We start from the raw sequence: 27,623 nt of genomic DNA, 5'->3' as shown, positions 1-27,623 counted from the left end.
AAAGCATCAAGTTCAGATTTTTCCTCACATCTATTTTCTGCTAATTCCAGTCTTTTTTTTTTTTTTTTTTTTTGAAACTATTGATCCAGGTTTAAAGTAAAGAATAGAGTAATGACAATAATGATAATTTTATTTTTTCTATGTTCCTCTGTTTGTTTCATAAGTAATACAGTTTTCTACAGTTTACAAATTAACAACTGTCCTTCTGTTATACTCTTCTCAGTGGTATCAAGTAACAGGACAAGACGCAATAGGCACAAATTGAAATACAGGAAATTCCACTTAGAAAAAGCTTTTTCACTGTGAGGCTGGTCAAACACTGGAGTATGTTGCCCAGAGAGGCTGTGGAGTCCCCACAATTAGCAACACACAAAACCTGAATGACATGGACAGTGTTGTGAGCAACCCACTCAGGACCCTGCTCCAAGCAAGCGGGCTTTGACTGGAAAATCTCCAGGGATGCCTTCCAAACTCAACTATTTCTGTGATTTTATGAAATAATTCCACTTTAAAGCATCTGCTGAACATGCACTCCCAGCATAAAAGCTCAAATCATGACTGTGTTCCCAAAAAAGAACAGAACAGGTAGGAGCTGAGACACCTTTGACACTGGAGGTCAGTATAATATTTCTTGCCTGATAATATTAGACTTTACTCTATGCCAAAGTTAGTGCTATCATTGCATTCGCAAGACAGCTTTCTGCGGTTATTGTTTAACCAGAGCTCTCAAAACTCTGGTGATGATTGTATTGCTTATTGGTTCCTGCAATAAACCAAGTATCAGCAAGGTTGTTTCTTTTCAGTCTCCATACTAGTGGCTTCTGTGAATTGGAGCAAATATAAAAGCAGTGTTGAAAGTCTTTAATTATGAAATAAGAGGTCAGAATGTTAGTATGGAGGAAATGATGATGAATCTTTAATCAACCTAGCCTTGTTCTCAGGCGTTGCCTGCACAAGGGCACTTGAGAAATTAATCTGAATTAACTGGAGGAATAAATTCAAAGCAGATTAAACCACTTTAAATGCACTAAAGTGAATTAAACTACACTGAATTAAGGCCATTCTAGTTAAACTACATTAAAACCCTGTGTGAACACTCATTTGTAATTAAAGTGGGTTTAGTTCACAGCTCTAATGCCAATTAACTGTGGAATGCCCTTGCCTGTATAGGTAGCTTCTCAGTGTTAAGGAAGCTAGCCTGTTTATTGAACCAACTTAGTTAAATAGATTTGAGCTATCCAGTCATGCTAGGAGATATTTCAACTGTAGATCTGTTTTATTCTAATGTGTCTGCTGTATTGTCTTAAGGTGATTAAAAAAAACCCCACAAACCTATGACATAATCCTTGGCATTTTATCTTTTCCAGAAAGGAAAGCCAATAGCCCAAGAAAGCTAAAGGCAAAGTGTTGGCCTACATTGCTTGCTCCAGTGTGGACTTGCCCTAAATATATATATAAAAAAATCTACTGCACTTCTTTAACAGCTTGCTTTCTCTGGGAGATGTCTGTATAAGGAGATGAGACGGGAACCTGTCCTGTGTTTCCATGGTGCTCTTCCAAGCTGCTGAGGGATCCCTCACGAAGGAGAATATATCTCAGTACCGTGGGAAAAGCCTCTTCCACAGCACATTTCCTGCCCAGCCTTGCTCCTCTACTGTGTTGAGTACAGTAATTGGCCTGGGGAGGCCTGTCCCCCAGGCAGAGGAGATATGGATGGTTTAGTGCTGAGATCAGCAGTGGTTTCCACATCCTCCCCCCACATTACATTTGCCAATACGTGGTTGGCTGCATTCCCTACCAAAGCCTGCATCCTTCTGTAGAGGCTGTGGGATGAATGACATCCTGAGACACTTAAGTATCTCAACAAACACCACGTACAGCATTTTTCAGAAACGAAAATCTAGTTTCTGAACACACAGCATGTTCAGAACAAGTTGATGGTGGGGGTCAGAGTATTCCTCGTGTTGCCAGCGTTACAAAAACCATCAGTTTGGTGGGACATAGTTACTTATGATCTCTGAGTATGTAAGCTTCTAAGAGATGTCCTGAAGTCTGCACAAAACCAGTGTAGGAAGTAGTGTAGGCATGACACTATCCCACAGCAGTTTCTTTTCTTGCTAAGAAGACTTCCGTCCTTCATGGAATAAATAGAGATGAGTGCTCCTTTGGCAGCAGCCCAGTTTGCTTCATTTGTTCTTCTGGGTGAACGTTTTTCTCTTCCCACACTCCTTTAACCTCTTCTCTCTGTTTTATTATCACAATCTCAAGTCTCTGCATGGAAATCCAGAAGGAACATTAGTTGCAGATTCAGTGGAAAGCTTTCTTTTGGCAAAAGCTAACTTTAAGGTAAAACTATAAACAGTTCTCAGTGTGGCAATGATTAAGACAGCTGTGTTGTTGAAATGCTCAAAAGCTGTAGCTATTTTGTCCTGTGGGTTGAAATTATGAAGTTTTAAGATGAAATAACTTTAAAATGATTGATGCAAGACTAAAAGTAAAACTGTATGCTTTTCAGGAACCACTTGAGGGCTTCAGCTTTGCTCTCAAGTTTCTTAATGAAGTTTTAGTGGACTTTCTAACTAGTAGTAAAATAGAAGTGCTATCTAGAAATAGCTATCATCTATTCCATGTGAAGAAGAGCTGCTCGCTACGCCATGCTGCTCTTAGTACAGTTAAGGTCTAAAGAATGTGGTAATTGGAAGTTGGATAGGTTGAGGTTGGTAAAACTTGTACTTAATAAACACATGGATTATTTTGAGCCCATGTGCATTCAGAATGAACTTTCTATACCCGTTCTGCTGCCAGGACTTCTTGCATCAAGTAACCTTTATGGCAGAGGGGGGCATGGTGGTGTGAGGAAGGGTCCCTAACCCAACATTTCTCTGTGCAGTCAAGTGATGAACAAACAGCACTTAAGGCTGTGCTAAATCTTGGCACTTAATGTGACTGCGACCCAATGTTTACCTCCTGTGTTACAGCATGTCATGGCTTTTTTTTAGGCTTTCCCTTCTAAGGAAGTACACTCAAATGTACCTTGTATATCCCTTTTCTCATGTTGCTTTTCTTTGACTATGTATGTAGGATGGGGGGGAGTATACATCCCTTAAGTGCAGTTTCAGCAGCTAAAATTAGCCTTCCAGGACCACAGTCCACAGATATAGTCAGGTAACTAATGACGTGAATCACGGTTTGGAACTTGCAAGCTGAAAGCGGCTGTTTTGTATGGAGATTCTTCATACAGTAGAAAGGCTGTGGTTTATTTGATCCACAGTAATATAAGGCATGGCCTTGGAGACCAAGAATCATGCTAACTGAAGGCTGATTTAAATATATGTCCTTAGGTATAATATCAGGTCCTATTGGTACCCTCATACCATGTTGAAGAGCTAACCAGCCTCCAGGTATTTTTGCGGGAGGTGGTTTTGCTGTGCCCTGTGTTTCTTATTGTGATGGTGCCACTCTCTATGCATGGGGACGTAGATGTTTTCTGCTCCTTTTTTGGCTTCTTACTCCCATTGAGAGAGTAAAAACCATGAATCCTGGCAAATATGCTGGAGTTGAGAAAGGCTATTAACATTGCAGCAGGCTGTCGAGCACCATCCCTGCACAAGGCCAAGTGTATTCAGGTTTCATGGTGCCTTTCCAAGCTAGCAATGCTGCTCGTGGTTACTTCCCTGTGTACTGCTATTAACTTTCATTTTGAAAGTACTTCCTAACACTGTAGCTTCATCTCCTGCCAGTCTGGCTGATACCACTTGGATTTACGCTCATTTTCAGGGACTGCTCTGTCTCCACTTCTGCCATTAGTGTCAGCACAGTGGTAAAATGTTGTTCCTCCAAGTTGTCTCCATTTTCCTGTAAGGGCAGTTCATGCATCATTTGCTATAAAGGTTCTGATAGCTCAGCAAATGTTTGAAGACAAATTGATGCTCTTTTGTGGCAAAAGGCCCAGTGCATAATTTTACATTTACTCTGGATAACGTGGCCTTGGATAACCGAGTCCTAGATTTACTGTTGCAGGATAGAGTGTCTGAGGGTTTATCCAGCCTCACCCCCCCCTTTTTTTAAATACTGTCATTTAATCCTGACAAGCAGGCACAGGCGTATCTTTGGTTGCGACCAAGCTTTCACTGCCAGCCAGTCTCTGGGTCCTAAACTGACTCATCAGTCAGAAAGATTAATAACTGCTCTGCTGGATGATTTCACTTGTTGTCATGGCACATATCCATTAATGGAAAACAAATATTCTCTGGAAAATGAAACACAGATCGTGGTGTAGTGGCTAGCCAAGTCCTTTTGGCCAGATGCATAAATTAAAGCATATATTAAGTGTCCCTTCAAAGCGAGAACTTCAGGTTGCTTGCTGCATGGCAGTTTTTAATTTTTTTTCCCTTCATTTTAATGGGGACTGTTCCCCTACATCTGGAGCTGCAGTGTGAATTTTTTGGCTGATAAAGGGTTGCTGAGAAGATGTTTTCAACTGAGTTCATCTTTCCAGTGGTAATGCCTTTTAGCATGTGCAGGAAGGTTGAGGGTGTGAAGAAAGAAGTGCAGGCAAGCAGTGCAGGAAATCTTTGCATTACAGCAGCCTGACGTGTTTAAAAAATAAAGAATATCCCCGAGGAGCTTTGGTATGCCAAATGTGTTAGTTAAATTAGTATTGAGTGCTCGTACATGGCAAGCCTTCAGAAGTGGAAGAATGTGGGGCTCCAAACGCAGCTTCCCTCTTGCAGGCCCCTTTCTGCTCAGGAACTCAAACAGTGCACGCACCATCTGGCTTAATCATGGGAAAGGGGGACAGGGCTTTTTCCCTTCCACCCCCACTCTTCTCTGTTAAAGATCCCAAAGTTCTCTTTCTACAGTGGGACTGAGTTTCTGCTGTTTAGTTTGGGAAAGCAGCACCTGTAAGCTTCCCCCATCCCAGTGCACTTGATGGGCTTTGGGTGGGTTTCCTAAGGCTGGGAAAGCAAACTGCATGCGGTGATGTGGAGCATCTGTGATGCAGCAGTTGGGTTTAACTAGCCTGAATCTTGTTATGTATGGCGATGGGCCCTACAGTCTGTACACACTGACATTTGCTTGGCTGGAAAGTAGGTTGTGTGGCTCGTGTAGTTTGCCAGGATAATAATTCAGCAGGGAGTACCTGTGGAGCAGACCAGGGGGGAGAAAAGGGAAAGAGAAGCCTACAAAGAGCAAGTTAACTACCAGACCCTCTTAGAAACGGTCACCAGTTTTGTTGAGAACCTTACTTTAATCGCAGCATTCTTTGTTTAATTTCTTTGACCAGGAGAAAGTTATTGTTTCAATCAGGAGGAAGCGTATAAATGTTCTTTAACGAGTTTCTGCATGGGGAAGAAAAGAGATACTGATTAAAAAACAAATGAACAAAAAACCCCAATCAAAAACCCAAAAACCTTTGTTTTAGGTTTGCTGATACAGATCTGTCTGCCTTCCCGATATTGGGGCAGCAGTAGGTGACTTAGGCCCTTTCCAGATATACAAGTCATTTCTCATAAGTTGGCATTTGTCACCGCTACCAAGGGTTTATCCAAAAAACCTTATGGGTAAAAGTACTTCATTCATTCATGTGGGAAGGTGTGGCTGGATTTGGTGTTAGAGTGGATTTTTTAATTATTTTTTTTATTTTATTTAACAAAACTGTTTTGCATTTTTGGGGTTTGGCCAGGATTTTCTGAAAAAGAAATTGGAATGGAGTTAAACATTTATTACTTCCCTTTCCTCCCAGGAACATCTGACTGACTAGAAATAGGTATAACGCAATAACTCAGCTTGTGACGGCTCCAAGCCAGTGTGTCTGTAGCATCCACATTTGTTGTACCTATGTACGTGGATGGTATATGGAGGGGTTTAGCATTTATTGTAGGTCTGCCTTGAACAGAAGCATTGCATGGGGATTCATTTTTTTAAAAATCAATCTCACCATGTATAATAAATTCCACCCCCTTTCAAACCCACTCATGCACTTGGATTTCTAATGAATAAGCCTGCATATTTATTCATGAAGATTAAAGAACTGTACAGATAGAGGCAGCTGGCTGAACTATTTATTTATTATTTCCCCCCCCCCCCCCCCCCCCCCCCCCCCCCCCCCTTAAAATCTGCTGACCTCTGATTAGGAGTAAAGAGGAAACCCTTCCTGATGCACTTAGGCTGTTTGCAGACTGGGACAGACAAAATGGCTCAGTTATTTACTGCTTAGGTACACACTGTGGTTTCATCAAGTGGGATGCAGAGGGGGGAGTAAGTGGGGCTAAAAATCTTCTGTTTCTTTTTTAAAAATATACCAAAACCACAAAACAACTTTTGTTTTCAGGTTATGCCTTCAGCATTGTCTTATTGCAGAGCCCTCAAACATCTGGGTCCTGATTCGCATGTGGTGGCTGTGCTGTGGTAAGATGTGAAGCCTGTCTTTGTTTTCTGCAGGCCCTGTTGCTATTGGGTGGCATCGCGCTCTCCTGCCTCGCTCTGGACCTGCTCTTTCTCTTGTTCTACTCCTTTTGGCTGTGTTGCCGCCATCGGAAGAGTGAAGAACATCTGAATGCTGACTGCTGCTGTACGGCATGGTGTGTCATCATTGCGACCCTGGTGTGCAGGTATGGTTGATGCCTGAAAGGGATCTTCACTGTAACTTGGGGTGGCATATCCTGTGCGTGCATTTTCATGCTTGGTATGCGTGCCTGTAGTTAGGCAATGTTGGCAGTAATCCCTCTTTCTACTTGAGATATACATACATATATATATGTTTTAAATATCTGTAATGTATTTTCCTCCTTTCTACCACTTGCTGAACTGCCTAATAGTTTGAGCAATGTAAAAAGGAATAGCTAATGTCCTGCTCTTTGATACTTTGCAAGTGGTAAATCAAGGACACTGCGCCCTTGGGAGCTTATCACTTAAATAAGATGAATAGAACTGAAATATTTATCAGGTCTAGGTGGAGATTTCTTAGAACCTGGTGTCCAAAAACAATGACTATGTGGGAGAGTAGATTAAGAAGAAAGAGGCACAGATGATTCTTTTGGGTTTGGAAATACTGGTATTTGACTGGAGTGGACATTCAGATTTTGCAGCCTATGTAAGATACTGCTGCATTTCATTATCTGTACTAATGTGCCATCTCCAAGGGTTGCTAGTAATGGTGCTAGTGTCAGCAACATTTCATGTTGTGACTGAGCAATAGAAGCTTTTGGAGGTGAGGTGAAAAGAAGGGTTGCTGAAAAACAAAATTAAGTAATTAGTGGAAAACGTGCAGAAGTTAAAACGAGAATTTACGTTTTGTTTGTTTTCTGATTGGTGTCGCTTTTTTTGGTTTTTTTTTTTTTTTTCAGTCAACACAGGTGAGGATCTGATTTCCTAGAAAGTTAACGATGGGGCATCTGAAAGCAGGGACATGTCTGCAAACTTCTGGAAGAAGCCTTGGACTTAGGTTATTTTGACTCGGGCAGAATGAATGCTCTGAGCTCTATGGACATGTGCTCTGAGATTGAGCACTGTGTTTCTTACCAGTCCCAAACATCATCTATTCTTGCCCAAGACTCCAGGTGGTGGTAGTTGCCCCTCCGCAGGGCTGGCAGGTTTGGGAGTGGTCCTCTGTTCAGAAAGGAGGTAACAAGATTGTATTTTGCAGTGTCTCATGGCTCACTTTTTGTATTAACCTGCTGATATGGTGGATCTAGTATGTGATCTTTTTGGAGGTGGGCATGTTCCCTGAAGGCCAGACTTAGCTGTTCAAGGGCTAGATTGTGCTACTAATGCATTTGTGTGTTTGTTCTTTTGAGGCATATACTTAAGAGAATAGAAAACCCCTGAAGTATGGAACAAACACTGCAGAGCAGACATTATGTTGTGAGTTTAGCAGCTGGGGATGGATTTGCCTGTAGAGGCAGGGGCTCAGAGGATGAGAGCTAGTGCACTAGCCAATATTGCCATCTTTTCAGGGAGCTTCTCTGTGCTTTGCTGACTGCAAATAGGTGCCTGGAATGGAAAGACAAACCAGAGAACAACTTGCAAGGAAGAACTCTCAGCCTTATTCACCTTTCTTCTTAGTGATCTCAGGAGCTTCAGCTGCATCCATTCCAATCCACTGAAAGTACTGTAGTCCTAACCCTTTCTTACGGAATCTCTAGCTGATGCTATTTATAGTTTGCTGCTGCTACAGGCTCTTATTAGCTGTTGTTATGCAGCATATGTGACCAAGACAGCTGCTGCAGAGTGTGGTAGTTGTATTTGTTTTTAATTGTAGAAAGGGTAAGAAGGAGGTATTCTGCACATCTCCTAGAGCGTGTGTGAGACTGTTTAAAATTGGAAGGTCAGTGCATAAATTGTGGTAAACTTAATGTAACTCCCAGTCAAGACTGCAAGCTGGAGAACTGCTTAGGCTTCCTTAAAATCTGAACTATTGGTTCTCATCCTTGGCGTCCTGTTTGTTTTTGCAAGTATTAAATGTGGGCGTATCTTTAAAACTAAGATTCTACCTGAATCTAGTGATATTGGATGAATATTTGTCTTGACTTTTTTAAATTAAGTTTTACATTTCCACTCTGAAGTCAGTGCGCTTGAGCAATAGCAGGTTGGTACCATCCGTGGTGAGTGAAGGTGCTGTCCAAGTGCTGCCGCTCTCCTGCAAAGCTGATGTTGGTTTTCTGCCCCTCTTATAGCAGCTGGATGCGACAGTGCACTTGAACCAGTGCCTCTTGGTGCTCTGTGCTCAGCATCTGGCTGGGTATGCAGATATGGCTTCCCACAAGCAAGGAATCTAATCTGAGCTAGCAGGAAGTCCCTGTTAGATACCAACAGCTAACGATTAGTCCACTGGTTATGTCCTATCCTAGCTATGTGCTACTCATAACAGAAGTGCCAGACTGGCAGATGCTGTTGCGTTTCAGAGTGATGGGGAATAAGGCTATTCTGAATGTCTGCCTGACAGTAGGCTGATCTGGGAGGCAGTTTGTAGCACCATATGCAAAGGGAGAGAAATAGCTTAGATGCTGAAGCAGCGAGAGGTCCCAAACAGCAGCTGGTCTAGTCTGTCCGAGTACTGTGAAGTGGACTATTGTCAAGAGCTAGTTAACTCTGGTTAAGTCCAGCTGTGCCTAGTACATGCTTATCTAGGTAGTACTTAATCCCAGAGGACTGTTTGTACTGTGAATCCTGCTGAGTGCTGTGGATCACTGTTTCCTAATGACTTGATATTTCCTGCTGAGCAAAAGGGAGAATGCTGAGCTAGCAGGAAAGCATAACTGGTTAACAGCAGCTCTCCAACAAAATGACTCTCTAATGAGTCTTCCCAGTTGCTGTAGCCACAGAGCTGCAGGAATGATTTGCCTAGACTATTCCTTGAATACCTAGTTAACGTCTAGTCCTTATCAATTTTGATTGGGTTTCTGTGTATGGGGAGTTGTCTTATAAATCATCTCATACACCAGTAAGAGGACCCTAACTCTCCCAGAAGGGAGCTCAGCTCTGAAGGTGGGTAGAAAGCTTTGTGGAGAGGATACCTGAAAGAAATGGGTACAAATAGATGGTGAAAACTTGCTTTCTCAAGTGCTAGTAATAGCGCTTTCCCTTGGTGCGAAAGTGCAAGGTGGTAATTAGACAGACAAATTAACATTCCTCCTGAGAACATGAAGTCTAAAAAGGGCTCTCCTTATGAAGTTCCTGTAATTATAGATGACTTGGTGTAGTTAGATTATTCATTTCTAAGGATGTGATGTGAATGGCTAGTGTTCATCTTTTCAGGCTGGTGACTGAGTACCCAGAGGGGTTTTCACTGTGTGTGCATGGGTATTACAATGGGAGGATCTTTCCACCAAAAGGCACATATATGCTCTCTGTATCAGATTAACGCTCTGCTGTTCATGTATACCTTGCGTAATCCAGAAAACATTTTTCTGCAAGTCATGTTGCAAGCCAATTTGGAGTTACACTTGTTTTTTCTTTTCTGGTTCTTTATCAAGGGATATCCTAAGCCTGTGTAGGTCTTACAAACAAACACCAGGAAAGCTGTTCTCCAGACTTGGATTTCGGGAGTCTTGCTGAAAAGTGATACTGAAGTGTGTTTATACAACCTTCAGTACTTTAAATCATGCTGTTTTATCTGTAGGAATACATAGAAATCATGGCATGTTGCTCTTCTGTCTCATGTCATATAACTCTTTGAGGAGCTGGTATAGTGTACTGTCTCTCTCTAGTGTGTTTCTGTGGGTGCACCAGTGATGATAGTGTTAAGCTCAGGAATGCAGTGTTTTCTTGACTTAATGTAAGTGGGTTTCCTAAAACTAACCAAAATGACTGAGTAGCCAAGTGGCTTTTTAAACGCAGTATTGAACAGCAGGAGCAACTCTTTAAATGGTCTCTAAGAACTTGATAGATTGACTTTTAAGATTTTTATTAAAAAATATGAGTGAGAAGGAAGGCAGGAGAGAGGTAGGGATAGTGGAAGTGACAGGAGTCTGACAAGGGTAGGTTTGGGAGGAGGAATTGAGGATGGGATGGTGTGGAGAGGTGTGTGCGTGCTAGGGAGGGGGTGGTGTGACAGGAGCAAGAGTAGCAGAAGTGGAGGTGACTTTCCTATAAAAGCATTGAAAATGTGTTGGAGAATCTTTCAGAGGGTTCTAGGGTAGAAAAAAGCTGTGTCATTCAGGAATACTGTTCTTGTATCCATGCTGCGTGACAGAAATGCGGGCTTCCCCATTGGGTGATGATTTTGTCATCCTGTACTGGGAAATGGATCTGCTGTATCTTGGGCTACAGAGCCTCTTGGGGTTTGTGCAAGAAGCCATGTGATTTGTCCTGACCTCAAGGATTTACACTGTTGGGTTAAGATGAGTTGATCTATTTTTACTTTAAAAGAATGCGCTTAAATAGGAGCCCCTCTGTTTCCCTGTAATCAAATAAAAGGTAGTTAAAAACTAGTGCAAATCCTTAAATCTGCTTTAAACAATAGCAACTTACACCAGTGTGTGTAGGCAGGGATTTAAAACAACTGTTGGATTTAGATGAAGCCACATGCAAACAGAAAACTAAACACCATCAGTTCTTTCCTCTTCCCCCACCGGCAGTTCCCCTGCTGCTTGCCCTTCAGCTCTGCCCCCTCCTCGGTCACAGCATGGGTCTGGGCAGCTGCTGGGCTTCAGGGATGGTTTCCTTCCCTCTCTAGCGTGATAGAAGGGGGAACTGCCACAAAAGCATACAGCTTGTTCCTAGGAGAAGGAATGGCTGTGTAAGTGGCCCTTGCTAGCACAGGGTATGAATGCAGATCTGGTTTTTGCTGGGCAGTAATGGAATAAATTAATGCATTGTGTGTAGTTTCCAGTGAATGCGTGGTACGCATGTATAGAGGAATTTGTTACTTGAATTAAATGGCTTTTATCCCAATTCCTGTTGCTCTAGTGTTTTTTCAGGAGTAGTGACTGTGCCTAGAGGGTTGCGGGCAGTCAAAGATGTGGTTCATACAGGGCTGGATAGGAAGCCTATGGATGGCTGCTGGGATGGTTCTTCTTTGAATAGGGTAATGAGTTTCAAGTCACTTGCCTGTAGTTGCTAGCGCTTCACAAATGGTACCTTTGAGTAAACTGGCCAATGTACCTAGCTGTGCTGCATCTTTAAGGACAAGATGACTGCTGCTACTTCAGAGTGCTGTTTCTGAGTCTTTTACACCAAGATAGTGCTACTGTGCAGGGAATACTGAGAGCCAAGCAGCAGGTTTTGGGCACTTACCAAGCCTTTGCTGAAAGAAAAGGCTTCTAATAGCTGTAATAGGCTGAATAAAAATTGCTCACCCATTAAAGGGGTCAGATTTGCATATTCAATGTCAGGAATGTTCTGGAATTTATTTGGTGTCTGTGGTAGGAAACCATTGAAGTTTGCAACTGCTCAGGAGAGTGAAAGAGTCTGTGTGAATTTGTTTGCTCTGATAAGACAAGGGGCAATTCAAGCCCAAGGTTTGTGATTGCAGTGATGTGATGCTGAGTTGCCTTATCCTAAGCATAGCTCTGGATCTGCAGTCTCTCTAGTTCAGGAGGAGGGGGGTGTTGTGTCTCTTTTTATCCCCTCCACTCCCCTGAATCCTAGGCATGCGTTATCAAGCTCTGATAGTAGCTGTAACCAGGGAGGAATGCAGAGGGCTTTTCTCTCTTTAATTATCAGCATTATTTGCATTAGGTGAATATTTGAGGAATGGTGTTCATGAAGAAAGAGACTGAGTTCTTGTATTAACACTAAATATTAAGATTTACATTCCTACTGCCTCTCTTTCTGTATATGGTGTAGGCTGCCTCCTGTCCCTGGAAGGCTCTTCAGCTGAGGCTTTTATGGGCCAAGCTCTCTATAATTAACAGAGATTCAATTGCTGGAAAAAGTGTGAGGCTGACACAGATTTTCATAGTGGCTCTGCTTCCAGTGTGTGATCTTTGCTTCCATTTCTTATATGTATGAGGAGAAAGTAGAAATGCAGCCAAGTGAACTATATTGTTCTGCTCACTCTGAAGTGGATGAGCCCAGGAAAAGAAGGGTGGATGCTGTCTTACTGCAGGAGAGGAGCGAGAGCAGAAATGGTCATTTGGACTGCAGATTGATGTATGTGCCAGAGCAAGTCTGTGCAAGGGTCAGTTATTTAGACAAAGCCCACTCTAGCCTGCCTGCTTGGGTTCATTTCCCAGCTGGTGAAGAATGCCTGATGTCCTTTAGTGACCCTTCCTGTTAAACAAAGGCACTACACTTACTTGTTCTGAAAGGTGTTGTTTGGCTTGTTTACTTCCTCTCTTATTCCTCCTTCAAAACAAGTAGTGCTATAACCCAAGCACAAAGTTGTTGTGAAGAAACTGTTTCATCCACAATAACTTTAGATTTACACCGAAACCATCACCACCACCTTCCTTTCCACTACCACAAACACAATGTTGGTGTCTTGAGAACCTTCCCAGAAAAGACCCTGGGTTCTCTAAAAGGTAATGTTTGTTTGCCCTGAGTTTAGTTGTGTGACCCCATCACAAGTTCTTTTTTCTCCTATTATTAGGAGAAATAGGTTTGGCAAGAAGACCTGTGAGTTCCTGCAATGATGGGGTAATATAAGAGGTATTGCTGACTTGCATGGGATTATCTGCTGGCTGCAGTTCATCTACAGGATCTTCCTCCTTTAAGTGAAGCTTAAGTTAATATGGTTTACTTCATAATTGGGACAGACTGATATACGTGGACAGTTATGGCAAATCAGCCTATAGGTGGTAATTTGCTAAGCAGCTGGAGTTGAATTGTGTCTGCAAGCTTGAAATTCACTTGCTTTAAAAATAAATAGTCTGTTGTCCCAGTAAGTTATTACGCCTTCCTTCCCAGTACTCTAAATCAGTGAGACACAAATGCTCTAATGGGAAGATAAATCAAAATAGATGATGTTCATAGGTACTTCACAGTGTAGAGAAGAGGGCATGGAAAATGTATCTAGAGGAACCACCACCATGGGCAAGTAGTCAATGCAAGCTCTTTGTGTCCTGCTTTTAAGAAAACATCATGAAACAATCTGTATTTCATGTCCGGAGAAGGCATGTGTCTCCTGACATAGCAATGGTAGCTCTTGCAGGAGCCACTGGATTGCTGCTTGGCTGGATAGATTTCTGGTTGCCCATGGCTAGGTCTGAACTCTCTAACAGTTCTCTAACAGATTTTCATTATTGTACCATAAATGACACATACATATTGAGAAGGGATGGTGTTCCACTGTTCATCATATGGATGCTATATAGAGAATCAGTGGCTGCATGGAAAACACGCGCAAATGTTTACAGGTGAATTTTTTTAGTGGTTGTTGAGGAGTATGACTACCCCAGCTACCCTTTGGGAGGCAAGCAGCATTCCTTTGTGGAAAGTGTTGATGGGACTACCAAGGGTGCTGTAGTGTTAAGCCATGCACTATATAGCTTGCCTTTTAGCTTTAACTCTACCCTTTCTTGTTTGCTTTCTCTGCAGTGCTGGAATTGCTGTTGGCTTCTATGGGAATGGAGAGACCAGTGACGGCATTCATCGGCTGACGTACTCGCTACGCCATGCAAACCGCACTGTGGCAGGTGTCCAAGACCGGGTAAGCACTAGGAGACACACGCTAGCAAATGAGGAGTGTGGGAATGAGCAGACTTGCTCAGCACCTCTTCTCTTGTATCTGGCTGTGCCTGTATCTCTTCCTATTTTTTGTTAGCTTCTGGACTTAGAGATGTGCTAAAATTTCCATTATGGAGTGGTGATTTCTTCAGCTTTTCTAAAAATATCAAAGCAAACGCAGCTTGTTAAATGAAGTCTTCTCTTCGCTGGGTTTAAAAACAGCTTCTCTTCCACACCCGGAAGAGGAGGCAGGCCAAAGCAGACAAGTCTCTTAGTAAAATGTATCATTTTAGTACAATCAGTTGTTCCTCTGCTACTTCTAATTTCATGGTATCATACTGCAACCCTCAGGGCTGCAAAATGTGTTTGCAAAATGTGGCTACGTATGTTAAAGGCTCAGCGGAGAAGCCACCATAGGACTACTTGCAAGCAATCTGCTTTATAGGTGTTTATAAGTTGCTTTTGAAGGGTAAGCAGTCTGAGCCTCTTAAGACAGATGACTAGTAATCTGGAAGCTGTCCATGACTTGCTAGTAAGAATGAATCCTCTTTTACTTCCTTGACTTCCTGTCCTTTCATTATTTTTCTTTTTTTTTTTTCTCCGCCCCCCGCTTTCTTTCTCAAACTGTAGGTACTAGATACCGCAGTGGCCCTGAACCAAACAGTGGAACCAAACTTGCTCATCCTGGAGGAGATGTTCACGAAGCAGACAGACTATCTGCATGTTATCCAGAAACTGCAAGGTCTCTTGGATGATCTGGTCAGGCAAACAACTGAGATCCCCTTTTGGAAGAATGAAGAGCTGTCTCTGGAGGAGCTGGCAGTTCAGATTGACCTCTATGACTGGTACAGGTGTGTAGCATGCTGTAGCATAGTGGCTGTAGCATCTGTTTTGGCCCGTTTTGCAATAATGATGTGTGTGTTCTGGGTGGCTGCACCAAAGGCTCTATATATTACTGCAGGTGCTCTTGGCCCACCCAGCTGATTGGTTTCTTACAGCAAAATTGCCTTCAGTTTAAATCAGAATGCATGACAACAACTTTTTTTCCTTAACTATGTTTATTCCCAGCTGAAGGGAAACTTATTCTCAATGTACAAAATCTGTAGCTTGTGTTCTAACACTGGGGAAAAAACCAGCCACAGAGATAGCTACTGTTTTGTCGTAATAAGTGTGTTGTAGTTGTATGACACATTAACTAAATAGAGTAGAAAACTACACTAGTTCTGTAAGTTAACACCACACCCTAACGTTCCTTTTTATTAAACATATTTAATAAAAGATTGCATCAGCTATATTCCACAAAAGAAAACCTCTGTCCACACATGTGGAATAAATAACTAAAGAATTTTCTAACAAATGTCTAGGAAGTTCAAGAAGCTGCAGTGACTCTTCTTCATCTGATGGTGTCCAGTTGCATATAACTTTACACTAGAACAAGATTAGCAGTCTCATTTCTCAACAACTGTGTTTGCTGGACGTGTTGTGTAAATGCTTTTACCTGCATCGACTCCAGACCCAGCAAATATCCAGAGCTCTCTGGAGATTAATCATTAGTGGTGGCTTTTACTTGAAGAAAAGAAGGGCTATGTTTTTCCCATGAGTCACACTAGCTTCTTGATTTGCACCTTTTATATACCAGTTGTTCTTTGCAGACTATGTTTTTGTTTGCTGCAGGTGGCTGGGATACCTGGGCCTGCTCCTGTTCCATGTCCTGATATGTTTGCTGGTGCTCTTTGGGCTCATTAGAAACTCTAGGGCCATTCTTATGGGGTAAGTCCCAAGCACAGTGCATAAAGAAGGCCAGCTGAATGCAAGTGCCTGCTAGTTTAAACCTCTAGACTGTTAGTTGATATCAAGGGCTTCTGAGACTGAACATCTTAAATTTGCCTCTCAATGTAGAGAGACTCTGTAGAGCATAGCTCTGTGGATAGGATTAGGGCTGTGTATGAGAGATCTTCACGGGTAGGTTCTTGGGCTATAAAATAATAGAATAGAATCATAGAATGGTTTAGGTTGGAAGGGACCTTAAAGATCATCTAGTTCCAACCCCTCTGCCATGGGACACCTTCCACTAGACCAGGCTGCTCAAAGCCCCATCCAGCCTGGCCTTGAACACTTCGAGATGGGGCATCCACAACTTCTCTGGGCAACCTGTTCCAGTGTCTCACCATGCAATGGTACTGGTGCAATGGTACTGGTGTCCATTGCAAATGCAATGGTACTGGTGCCCATTGCTTTCTCATCAAAGATGAGGAACTCATATGGGCCGTCTGCCTTCCACTGGGTAGCATTGGTAGCCTCCATTTGCTGGGAGATAGTAATGTGAACATCCTCCCTTAAATTTACAGGCTTTAAAAATCTCCCTTTAGTTCTCTACAGTTGTGAGGGCATTTGTTAATCGATGATAAGCATTGTGTATGTCTGCACAACCTGGTAGCATGCCTTGTGTCACGATCTGCTCTTGTTTACCTTTGGCTGTCACACCTGAAGAAATGTTAAGCTGAGAACAAGCAATGGTTTGCACAGTTATGAGGAGGAGTCTTGTTGCCATGGTACTGCAATATTAATGCACGTCTCTTTCTAAAAAGCACTGCAAATGCTGCCATGCTCAGGCCCCATTACAAGAAAAAAATATTCCTCTCCCTATCTTGTAGCTTGGGTTAGCTTGGCACATTTGGCAAAGATACTGGTATCATAAACATAGTGACAGTTTGACAACTGACATGGCCAAGAGTTTATCCTGGTACATGGTGATGCCATTAATAATTGGAATGCATATTCAGATTTATTATTTGCCAGATGACTTCATACCTGGCAGGTTATACAGACAAAAGTCCAAGTGTATGCACAGATGGTAAACCCAGGGTTTAAATTAGAATCTCATTCCCTGTTAGCCAGAAGTTCATATTAAGGCATTCCCCAAAGGGAGCACATGGCATAAAGAAGCAAGTGTATGACAGCCAAGCAAGATGGTGAAATGCCAGTTTTAGATCTTCTAGCTAAGCAATCAGTTACTGACCCTGTCATCTTCATTCAAAGTAAAACAACAAATGTGTCTTATTGATTACCATGCTCAGCTGGAGGCACCAAGCCTTGTCCATATGTCGTAAAACCACAGAACTGATCCATGGCTGATAATTTTTGCATCCATTTGGAAAAAGCGTAATGAAGTTTTAGTGTCTTATTCCAGAGTTATGCGCACAGGTCAGTCTGGTGAAGCTCCAGTACTTCTGCAAGATGAGCCACAGATCCATTCACAGAATAGGGATTATTCAGAATTAAAATAAGTTGGTAAACTGAGGGATAGATTTTTTTTTTTGAAAATAGAGATTCATAGATTTATTTTTCTAAAGCTCTAGTCTTCAGTGAGCCAAATGTAGCAGAAAAGAGATACGTCCCTTTCTCTGAGATGCTTGCACTAGGTTTGAATAAAGAATATCTTGGTTACGAGCAGGTTTTTGTTTTGTTTTCTTCAGGGTGTGAGTGGGAGGGAACCCACATGTGTTTCAAAGCCTGAAGGAAGAAGCATCCCTGAGAGAGAAAGCCAGTGTCCCTTTAATTTGAAGATAGGGATACATAAAATGAAACTGCTTATTAGTCTGCATTCCCATACCTGAGGGAGTTGAGGAGCACTGTTGCTTAAATATCTCTAGCACTCATAGTGACAGCAAAGGTGAAGAGTTAATGTGCTGTTTGGGGAAGTGCAAAAGCCTTTTTCCACTGGTGTATTCTAGCTGAATGTCACTGAGACCACTGCTCTGTCATCCCTCTGCCTTGTGTCTGCTTGATAGCAGACACTTCCCACTCTGTCGGTAATGAGGTGTAGCTGTCAGAATAAAACTCTTAAAATCAGTGCAGAGATGGACTTGCCTGGCAGTGGTAGGCACCTAAACTGTTGCTCTGAACTGTTTGCCTGCAGATGAGTGTCTCTCTCCTGAGGTTATGTGGGATGCTTAGGTGCTGTTCAGGTGCATGCAGTTTGGAACCAAAGCCAGGTGTCCTAACAGGGGCTGAGTGTTCCCTCCCATGGTCCGTAGCTGTGCAGTGCTTACACCTGACAACTTCATTTATTCTAGAAACAGGAGGGATTTGTCCAGTTTTGGATCAGTACGTTTTTGTGGTTTTTTTGATACGGCATATTTTTCTTCAAATATCTTTGGATCAGGAAAGTCCAGAATGGGAATAGTGAGAGTGGTGGGACTGTAGTCATCCATCTGCCGATCTGCCTTCCCTATAGCCACCTCTGTGTCTTTGTGCCTTTGGCTTCCCTGCTAGAAGCAGGGTGAGACTTTGCTTCCACCCTCTTCTTCCCTCCCCTGCAGCCCCAGGGCCAGGTAACATGGGAATCAACAGCTGCATATAAACTTCTCTGGTTGCTGCTGTCCACGACATAAAATGGGATAGTTTGTCTGAAGATACAGTGGTTGATAATTTTTTGGGTTTGGTAATTTCTTTGGACTCTAAATAATACATCTTGTGAAAGGATCTGCTTGAAATCAGAGCTTCTACATCTGCCATCTGTCTGTCTCCCACAGGGTGTGCTTGCTTGGGGTGTTTGCCCTGGTTGTCAGCTGGGGATCCCTGGGTCTGGAGTTGGCTGTTGCTGTGGTAAGTGGCTCTGATCCAAGTCCCATTCACCCTTCGCTGCAGGTTTATCAGACACGAGATTAATGTTATGCTGTGCCCGTTTTATAGTGCATCTTGTTCTAAGTAGCTGTCCTAGCAATTTCCATCTATGAAAAGTACAGAGCTCCTCCTTTTGCCATGGTGTGGCACGTTAGCTAGTACTCCAGCACTGCTGTGGTTGTGTAAAGCAGTGCTAGTGGGGATGACTGTGAGAGACTTCAGCATCTGAAACACCCCTATAGTACAGGGTTCCCTGATGTTAACCTGGCTCAATTGCTCTTTGATAGTGGTGTTCTTTCATATTCCTTTTCCCTTTTGTCTTGCATCTATCTAGGGCTCCAGTGACTTCTGTATTAACCCCGATGCTTATGTCTCCAAAGTGGTTGAAGAGAATGCAGTGCTTAGTGCTGGTAAGTGCTGGGACTGGCTTTGGCACAGGATACTGCAGCTCCAGCTGTCACATAGGAGCATGGAAGCGGCTGAGAATTTAAGGCTTTGATTGAAACAGAGGAGTTTGCATACAGTGGGAAAAGCATATGTGTGTGGAGGTCTGGAAAACCAATGTTCTTCACAAAGAAGCATTTATACCCTGGTCAGAAGTGCACATGTGTGCTTTTTTTTGTCAGAATAGCCTTCAGAACCTTTCTTCTGTCTTAGCCCTTAGGTGGAAATAACTGATAAGATGGAACAACTGAAGTCCCTGGATTATTTTGCTTAAACATAGCACTCTTGAATCTTGTTGTTCTCTGTAAGTGACAGAACTGTGGCAATAGCAGTATGAAGTTTGAGTTGTCATTTTTAAAACTTGCTCTTGGGTCTGTATTCCTGAATTTAGAATACTTATTTTTATATCTGTTATCAACAAATAGATAATTTGTTCTCTTAATGATGGCTATAAGTAGTAGTCTCTTTAAAGCTAATTTAAAGGATAAATGAATGGAAACTGCCACGAAGAAGTATGAATTTCCCTTTCCATTATAAATGCAGTATTTTGGCTGCTTTCTTTATCCTGTTCCATTTAGAGCAATATGCCTGCGTCACAGTGGCATCCAGCTGAAGAACTAATGGATTTGGGGGTTTGTTGCTCCTAATTTAGACTGAAGTGGTTGGTGAGATGAGAGGTGCCACCAGTTTGGACCTCAGTGGGGCAACAGTGGCATTCAGAACTGTGGCTTAACAAAAAAAATGGTTGGGCATCTGCCAGCAGAGATACCATAAGTGCTAAAGAGGGAAAGTATTTTTCAGGACTGAGTTTGCTGCTTAGATAACAAAGTTAACTTTTCTTTTCTCCTACCTTCTTTCCCCCTGACAGTTCTTCTATCTAGTTCTGTGTATGATAAAACACAAATAGGCAATGACACTGAGTTGCAAAAGGAGCCACTTGTGTCTTTCCTGGTTCTTATTTAGTGGAATCGGAGAATCTTTGCCTTGTGTACAGAAGGCCTAGTGTATGGCTGTGTGCTTAGCCAAATGCTGCCTTTTGCTGTGCAACTGGTAGGAAATTAGGTATGTAGCTATGGCTGAGGATGCAGGGATTGGAAGCAATAAGAAATGTTTTGTCTGGAGGCAGTATGTAGTAAAAGAGCATGCACAGGTTGATATTACCACCCTACAGGTTATTTTTGGAATGCCTTATTTATTGATTTCCTAGGAAGGAGAGGATAGAGCCAGGCAACTCTCTTTGTTACAAAGAAACACAATAAGGGAAGAGGATGAGTGTTTAACACTGGACAAGATGAAAATCCTCTCTTGGCTGTGAAGGTGATGAAGATGTGACTTCAGGTGCCAAGCTAGTCTCCTAGTTGTTCAAGAAGGCAAACGGGTCAGTGAGGCCAAGGGGAAATACCTGATGCTAATGCCATCTGTGTGCTGTAATAATGTGGTAACCCAAATCAGGTCTGGCACATGTTTGGTAACAATTAGTTTGACCCTGGGAAGCTGAGGAAATGCCCTTTTGTGCTACTCCATTTCAGTTGTCCTTGTCTGCTTGGCTCTTGCAGTTTTTCGTTAATCGGTATCATTCATTTAAAGGCTAACTGTGAGCGCAGGTCTGACATTCTGTCCCTCCTCGTGCTTCCCCCGGCAGGGACAGTCAGCTCCCCTGGGTGAAATCAGGCTCTGTTCTGGCAACACCGCCAGCTATAACAGTTGTTAAGGCACATAAATAACAGTGAATGGGTCTAAGTGAAACGCTGAAGAGGAGGAAGAGCAGGTGTTTTCACAGGCTTGAGTTGGAAGGATGGCCCCTTCCGTGGGTTGCTGGTGTGTCAGCTCCCTGCTGTTAGGCAGCCGTTGAGTGTTCGTGAGTGCGTTTTCCTTTTTTCAGAAGGAAATCAGTCTTAACTTCTGAGCCTGCCATAGCACTAGGCAGCTGGTTGGGAGATGATCAAATGTTCTGCCTTCCCATGTGGATTTTCACTGCTGTGTCATAGTTTATGATCAGGAAGCTACAGAAATAGCTCTTGGTCCCCGATGTCAGGACTGTCCTGTGCACCTGAGCAAGAAGGAGAATCACAACATGAGGACTGCAATGTGGCACTGCTCGATGACACTTTAATCCCAATAATGGCTCCTTAGAAAAATCTTTAAAAGTCTGAAAAAAGTGTTGGTAACCCTTAATATGCTTGGCTGTAAATTGTAGCAGCTGCTCTGTGATCAGTTGAGCCGTATGTACAACAAGCTCAAGGAGACAGGGCAGGCAGCTGGGAGCCAGCATCGACACCATCCTCTCAGAGGAAGATGCCCTGTTTGAAGGCTCCTAGTTCTAGCACATGGACTCTTCACACGCTCTGCTTTGCTGCCTCTGCTCTTTGGGTGATGCTCTCTGACATTAACAGCAGTATAGACAGATGAGGCAGAAACACTTTAAGATTGCTCCAGCTAGTATCACCAGAGGGTACCCAACTGTGAATTTTTCAGTTCAGAAAAGAGTTGACTAAGAGAGAGTGTGAGTGGATGGAGGGACTCAGGTAGTCCATGGAAGAAGAGTCCATTGGGAGTTACCATATATGTAGGAATCACATTTAGCTTGGGAGTCACTTCAGCTGAAGTCGGGCTGAGAGGGCACTTGTGTTTTCAGTCTTGCCTAGGTATCTGGTTTTGGCCAGTGCAGCAGTATGGCATACTGGGCTAGGTGCTGCCATCTATTTTTAAGGATATAAGAACCAATGACTAATCTTAAGCAGCTTTGTAGTGCTGGGTCAATTTTTCACTTTAATCACTATTTTTAGTTGTTGTTTTTAAATATAATGTGTTTTAGTATTCCCAGCCCCATGCTCTGGCATTCAGGCTCGGACTGAGTCATCTAGATTTGCATATTTGCAATGCTTTTTTGTTGGTGGTGTTATAATAGTTTTCACAGAAAAATAACTGTTGGATACGTGGCAACTAGTATGTTAATATTCCTGTTTGTGTATTAATTGCTGTTTGCAAATCTAAATAGAATTAATGGAGCTGAGAATAATCTGATTAAGTGCATTGTTATTGTTGTCATGTTTTTAGCTGGAAAGATGTCCTTGTTTTGTAGCTAAAATGTGCTGCATTAAAAAAAGGGGGGTGGAGGGGGAGAAGGGGGGGGCAAAAAGCCTTAATGCAGGTTTCCTGGAGAAGGAGAGACTTAAATCATTTTGCAGAAGAGGCTGATTTATGTGCCTAACCAACCCAGTATCCATTAATTGAGATAAAGCCAATGGAGTTGAACAGGGGCTGTATAATCGGCTCCTGCTGCTTGTAAAAAGACTTGGTGCAGCCAAGATGTTTATTTTCAAAGCAGGAGGCCATCTTCTAGTCTCATCTTTTTCATTGGTATTATGTTATTATCAGATGACTTACTGCATAAAATTAAATAAAAAGGCACAATCTGTCTAAACAACAGAAAGAGCTTTCTCCAGATTCTCGTACTAGAAATCTGCATGGTGAACAGCCACTCACTTCATCTGAAGGAACTGTAAACCTCAGGGGATGGATAATGGAGCCTTTCACCTCCAGCCCAGCCAAGTTGGTCAGGCTGGATGCTGAGAACTTAGCTGGTCAGATATAAGCAGCAAGCGTTCTTGTCATGCACAGCCTTCTAATTGGCCTCTCGCTGATTCGCTCTCATCTTAAAAGCCCAGAGCTGAATGAACTGGAGGACTGATACCGCCACCACCTCCTTTTCCTCTCTAGAAGTAAGGTCAGGACAAAACCTCACGTGGGGCATGTGGTTGTTGCACAGTTATTACTTGGGCTCAGTGGGCACTGCAGAAAAGTGTTTGCCCAAAGAAGCACTCTTGAGAATCCTGCTGAGTTGATGTTAGTGTTGAGAAGCTGCATTTTGCTGTGTGGTTTTGCTGGTCTCCTGATTAGCAGAAAGCTTTGAGTGGAGGGCATGTGGGATGGCTATGAGCTCTTTCCTGAAGGCTTGCGATGACTAATTTCACCAGTACAAGTGGCATATATGAGAAAAATACAAATGTTATGCAGGTTATGCAGGTACTTCCCTTTGCTATCAGACTGTTGCCTTAGGGAAGCAAAACTCCTGGTGGAGAACATGTTAGCTGGGCGAGAAAATCTGTCCAAAAGGGTATTCTTCCTTTGACATCACAGGCGATATACTTCAACTCAACTTTCTCTGGTGATTGAACCCACAGAGACGGTGTCATCTGGGTGTATACGTAAAATGCAAGCTGCTTAGAGAATGGTCAAATAGAGATGAAGAAGGGCTGGGAAAAGCTGTTCTAGGTATGGGGATATTTTTTTTTAAACTAGGATCTTTTTTTCTGATTGCTCTTTACCCTACAGACCTTCTTGCTGCATTTGGCGGGTGCATAATGCCATTTTTGCGTTTCGTCTGGGCTTTGAAGTGAATAGTAAGTCTCCATGGTTGCAGAAGCAATAAGTAGTTCTAGCAGCTGAAACTGTCTTTAGTAGGCAGTTCTACTTTCCTTTCTAGGAAAAACAGACTTTGCAAAAATAAAGCACTTTGGGTAGTTCCCTTCCTTACCTTCTGCTCCCACATTGCTTGTGCACCAAGAGAGTGGGTCAGGAGGATTGCTGCTAGCAACAGCAGGCATAGGCAGCTGCAACTGTGACCCTGCATAACCCTTCTCCTATAAACTAGATCGCCTAAAGGATGGCTTCAAAAATCAGATCCAACTGTCAGGAATTTTCCTTGAGAGGAAAATGCACTGGAAAGATAATTATAGAAAGAAATGGCCTGGAGCTGTTAGCAGAGTGCAAGTGATGGGTTAGTATAGCTATCTTCTGGACAGAAATGAGAGATTTGGTATTGTACTGGATAGCCTCCACCAGGTGTAAAACTGGTGAAAGTGCCTCCTGCTCTTTCCTCTTTCCCGTCCTGGTGGTACAGAGGCAGGGGTCATGCTCCTCTTAATTTCCAAGCTTTGCAGCACAGGATCACTTTAAGGCAGCTTTGCTGCCTATTGTAGCTTTAGCTTTAAAGTGCCAAGGCTATTAGCACGCTGGGTTCAGTGTCTGGGAAAGCTGCTCCTGCTGGCTTTGCCATTTTGGAAAGCACTTTCTATGTACAGAGTGTCACACTTGTCAGCTGCAAAGCCAGTGCTACCACAGTGAAGCCTTGTTGATCTTGCCTTCCACGGTGAAGCAAGGGAAGCACTTATTTCACTGTACTGCTTTTTGCTTCACTTGTAACCAGCAATCTTTATCCTGGGCTTACAAGCTGCAAACTATGATGATATCAGGAACTCTCACCAGTAATTTGCCCATCAAGGATGATCCAGAAGGCCCTCAAGCAACATTTCTAGACCTATGTATTAACCGTATGTCATGCAACTTAATGCACTTATAAAGGTGATGTAAAACTTGATACCACTGTGGGAGCCTAGGAGAAATTTTAGTGGTTTGTTGGTTTAAAATAAATAGGTGACAAGATCACAGCTCCTTTAGGTCGCCATGTGTGATGCTGTGGATTGCTGTTGCTATGCTGTCCTCTCAGGTGCATTTTAATCCATTTTTCTGTAGCCATTGAGTGTGATTTATGAGCCTGGGAGGAGCAGTCCTTTCCTTGGCTCAGTAGTTGTGGACAGTCGTTCATGTGGTCTGCCCAAAGTGAGGCACACAAAGCAGTTCTCGCTGCCCTCCTATCTGCCCAGATTTTGCTAATTGCTGTTTAGAGGCTTGGCTGGGGAGATGTAAGTCATCCCAGAGAAAGAGTCGGTGGGAGGGAGATGGAGCAGCTGGCAGAAGCTGCCCCAAAGTAGGCTAATGAATTATAAATAACAGCTGTCAGGTTGCATTGCCAGTGTGCAGGAGCTGACAGTCTGTGTTGTACTACTTGGTCTCCAGTGTGTTGGCTTGCTGAAAGGTGCATTCAGTATTTATGGGAAGTGCAGCAGTCAGGATACAGCCAGGTCTGCTTCCTTCACAGCTCTGCTTGGTTGTGTTTGTGCCTTTTACTGATTTCTGAGTTAGAATAGCTTTGCAGCCTGGAATATGCATTACTGAAAGTCACAGACAGAAGATTAAAAAGAATGGCGAAAAGGACGCGGGGGGGTGGGGGTGGGGGTGCGGGGGCAGCGGAATGGAGAGTGTGTGTGTGTTTTGGGGCTTTTGTAGTCCTTACCAAGCCAACATCACCCTTGATTTTGCTGAGCTGACATGCTCCCATTTGTCTGAAAAGGAACTGTAAATGTTTGAGAAACAAATCTAAAGGTATTTGGATGATCAAGTCTTTCAGAGCTCCCTCCCATGATAGCGTTATTGACAGTGGCAGGAGAAAGCCTGATAGTTGTAATTTGTGCGTGCTCTCGCAGTTGGTATAGTATTATGGAGGGCTCATGAGGGTACCGGGCTGGTTTCATACACATCTGAATGAGGAGGAATAAACTGTGTCTTCAAGACTGGAAATAAGTGATGCTGCTAGCAGAGCACTGTAACAGTCTTACCTGGAAGTTTACAAGTATGTCTTTGCTGTGCTGTGATTACTGGTAGAGCTACTCAGTATTAAGACTAAGTTTTGGGATGTTACCAGCAAATGATCTGAAGTCCCTTGGACAGATAACATGTTGCTTTTATCCTAATACATGGAAGGAGCTTGCTTTCCTGATCAAGTCTGCAGTATTGACTGAATACCAAAAATAGCTTTTTTGCATAAGTCAAAAGAGGGATGCAAAACAAATGACATGCACTCTTTTAGTTGAAGTCTAATTAAAGCCTTCTAATTAAAATATAATTATATGCAAGTAACATCCATCAGAAAACAGACTACTATTTACCTGTTCATCCCTAGTACGTGTCAGAAAGACAAGAACTTGTCTTCCATCAGTTTCCTTGCTTGCTTTCAGTGATACCATTTTTAGGAAATGATATCACTGAAAGCTATGATTTCTTTGAATTAGGAAGACTTTCTTATGTTCTTCTACAGAACACTCCCTAAAACCAGTCTCTCCTTGAACATGACAGAAGAATCCCCAGTTGTGAAGATGTCTTTTTTGCCCTTTTATCTTTTAAACGCTTGAATTTGTACATTTGGTAAGCGGTATATTCAGCATTGTGTAGTACCACAGGGATGTGTGTATGCACTTCCTTTGGCCCAACAGCGTGCTTCCACAGGTATTTTTGATAGCAGTCTGCTGTATTTATATCACCACTACTACCTCTCCTGCACTACTGTTTTGTGGCTGTTTAGCTGGTGAACTGAATTGGCTGAAAATTGAGTTGTCTCTTTGATGTGCCCTAGGCAGCAATCTGTGGTTGCTTTCAGTGACCGGAGAGTGGTACTCTGACACTTGGAAGTTGCAGAAACTAAACATCCAGTTGGATGTATCCTAGACTGAGGTCTTGTCTTGCGTTTATACAGTGGATAGTGCTGACTTCTGTATCAAACTTCTTGGATGTTTCATCTAACTATTTGAGTGGGGCAGCCCCATTGCCTTGCCCTGTTTAAAAAAACCAACCAACCAAACAAAAAAACCACCACCACCCCCCCAACAACAACAACAAACCAAACTAAAACCTAAATCTTTCTCTTCCCAAAGGCAGCTTACATCCCTTTCTCTAGTGCCATCCGTGCACTGTAATCCTACATGGAGAGAGCGAAGTGATTCCATTTATGTTGCATTTTCATTTTGTGTATTGCTTTCAGAACTTAACACCTCCCTTGTGGCAGTTGTAAAATACTGCAAAGCTGTAACAATGTATCTAGCATGACTTTTCTTTTCTTTTGTCTTTATAGATACTCTGCGCTATTACATTACCTGTAGTGCTGGATACCCCAACCCATTCCAGCAGGTGAGTGTAAACATCCTAGCTCCCTTCACCACTTCTGAACACCTTGCAGCGTATAGGTTAAATGCTTTCTATGCCAGCATGCAGCAAGTTGCAAGGTGTTAGCTTTAGGGAGCACTCCACCCATTGGTAGAGCTTTGGCAGCTACTTTCCAGCTGTGCAAGAGGTGGCACTGTGATTTAGTGAGTAGTTTTTTCCAACTTCTTCACTACCTGCATAGCTTCAGGTCAAGGATATCTTCTTAGAAGGGCCCATGGCTTTGTCTGTGGTACCTCTGTTTATATGGTGCTCTTCTAAAACCAGCAATGTGGAGACAGAGCACCCACAGTTAACACCAGGGGGGGAAACTACATACTTCCTGGTTTGAATCTCTTCTTGCAGGTTCTTTTGGGTTAAACAGTGGCAATGCTCCACTCCCCAAATGCAGCCACTTCTGTGGGTGAGAGAGTGATTCTCACATACGCCTCTTAAATCCCTTGGATGTTGAAGGGTTTGTATCCTGAAGTATAAATGTGAGTCATTATTCTTTTGTGTGGGGGCTGAAGAACAGCACCTGGGCCCATCCCAAACTTTGTCTTACGTATCAGAGGCCAGAATGAACCCACACCACCCACCATTTGGCAGACACCAGCTGCTTCACC

At 42.9% G+C, this 27,623-nt stretch overlaps 1 protein-coding gene across 3 annotated transcripts in view; it reads left to right on the top strand.

The window, feature by feature from the left end:
- Nucleotides 1–27,623, top strand: part of TTYH3 (tweety family member 3) — an 80,750-nt gene that overhangs the window by 34,721 nt on the left and 18,406 nt on the right. For all 3 annotated transcript variants that reach the window (XM_049790972.1, XM_049790971.1, XM_049790973.1), the window contains exons 2-8: nucleotides 6,445–6,614; nucleotides 13,984–14,095; nucleotides 14,743–14,963; nucleotides 15,787–15,882; nucleotides 18,648–18,720; nucleotides 19,073–19,148; nucleotides 26,930–26,985. In XM_049790972.1, coding sequence (XP_049646929.1) covers nucleotides 6,445–6,614; nucleotides 13,984–14,095; nucleotides 14,743–14,963; nucleotides 15,787–15,882; nucleotides 18,648–18,720; nucleotides 19,073–19,148; nucleotides 26,930–26,985 — 804 coding nt within the window. The remainder of the gene's footprint in view (nucleotides 1–6,444; nucleotides 6,615–13,983; nucleotides 14,096–14,742; nucleotides 14,964–15,786; nucleotides 15,883–18,647; nucleotides 18,721–19,072; nucleotides 19,149–26,929; nucleotides 26,986–27,623) is intronic.

Source organism: Accipiter gentilis, chromosome 33 (genome assembly GCF_929443795.1).
Source record: "Accipiter gentilis chromosome 33, bAccGen1.1, whole genome shotgun sequence".
NCBI classification, from domain to species: domain Eukaryota; kingdom Metazoa; phylum Chordata; class Aves; order Accipitriformes; family Accipitridae; genus Astur; species Astur gentilis.
This window is presented reverse-complemented; position numbering and strand designations above follow the sequence as displayed.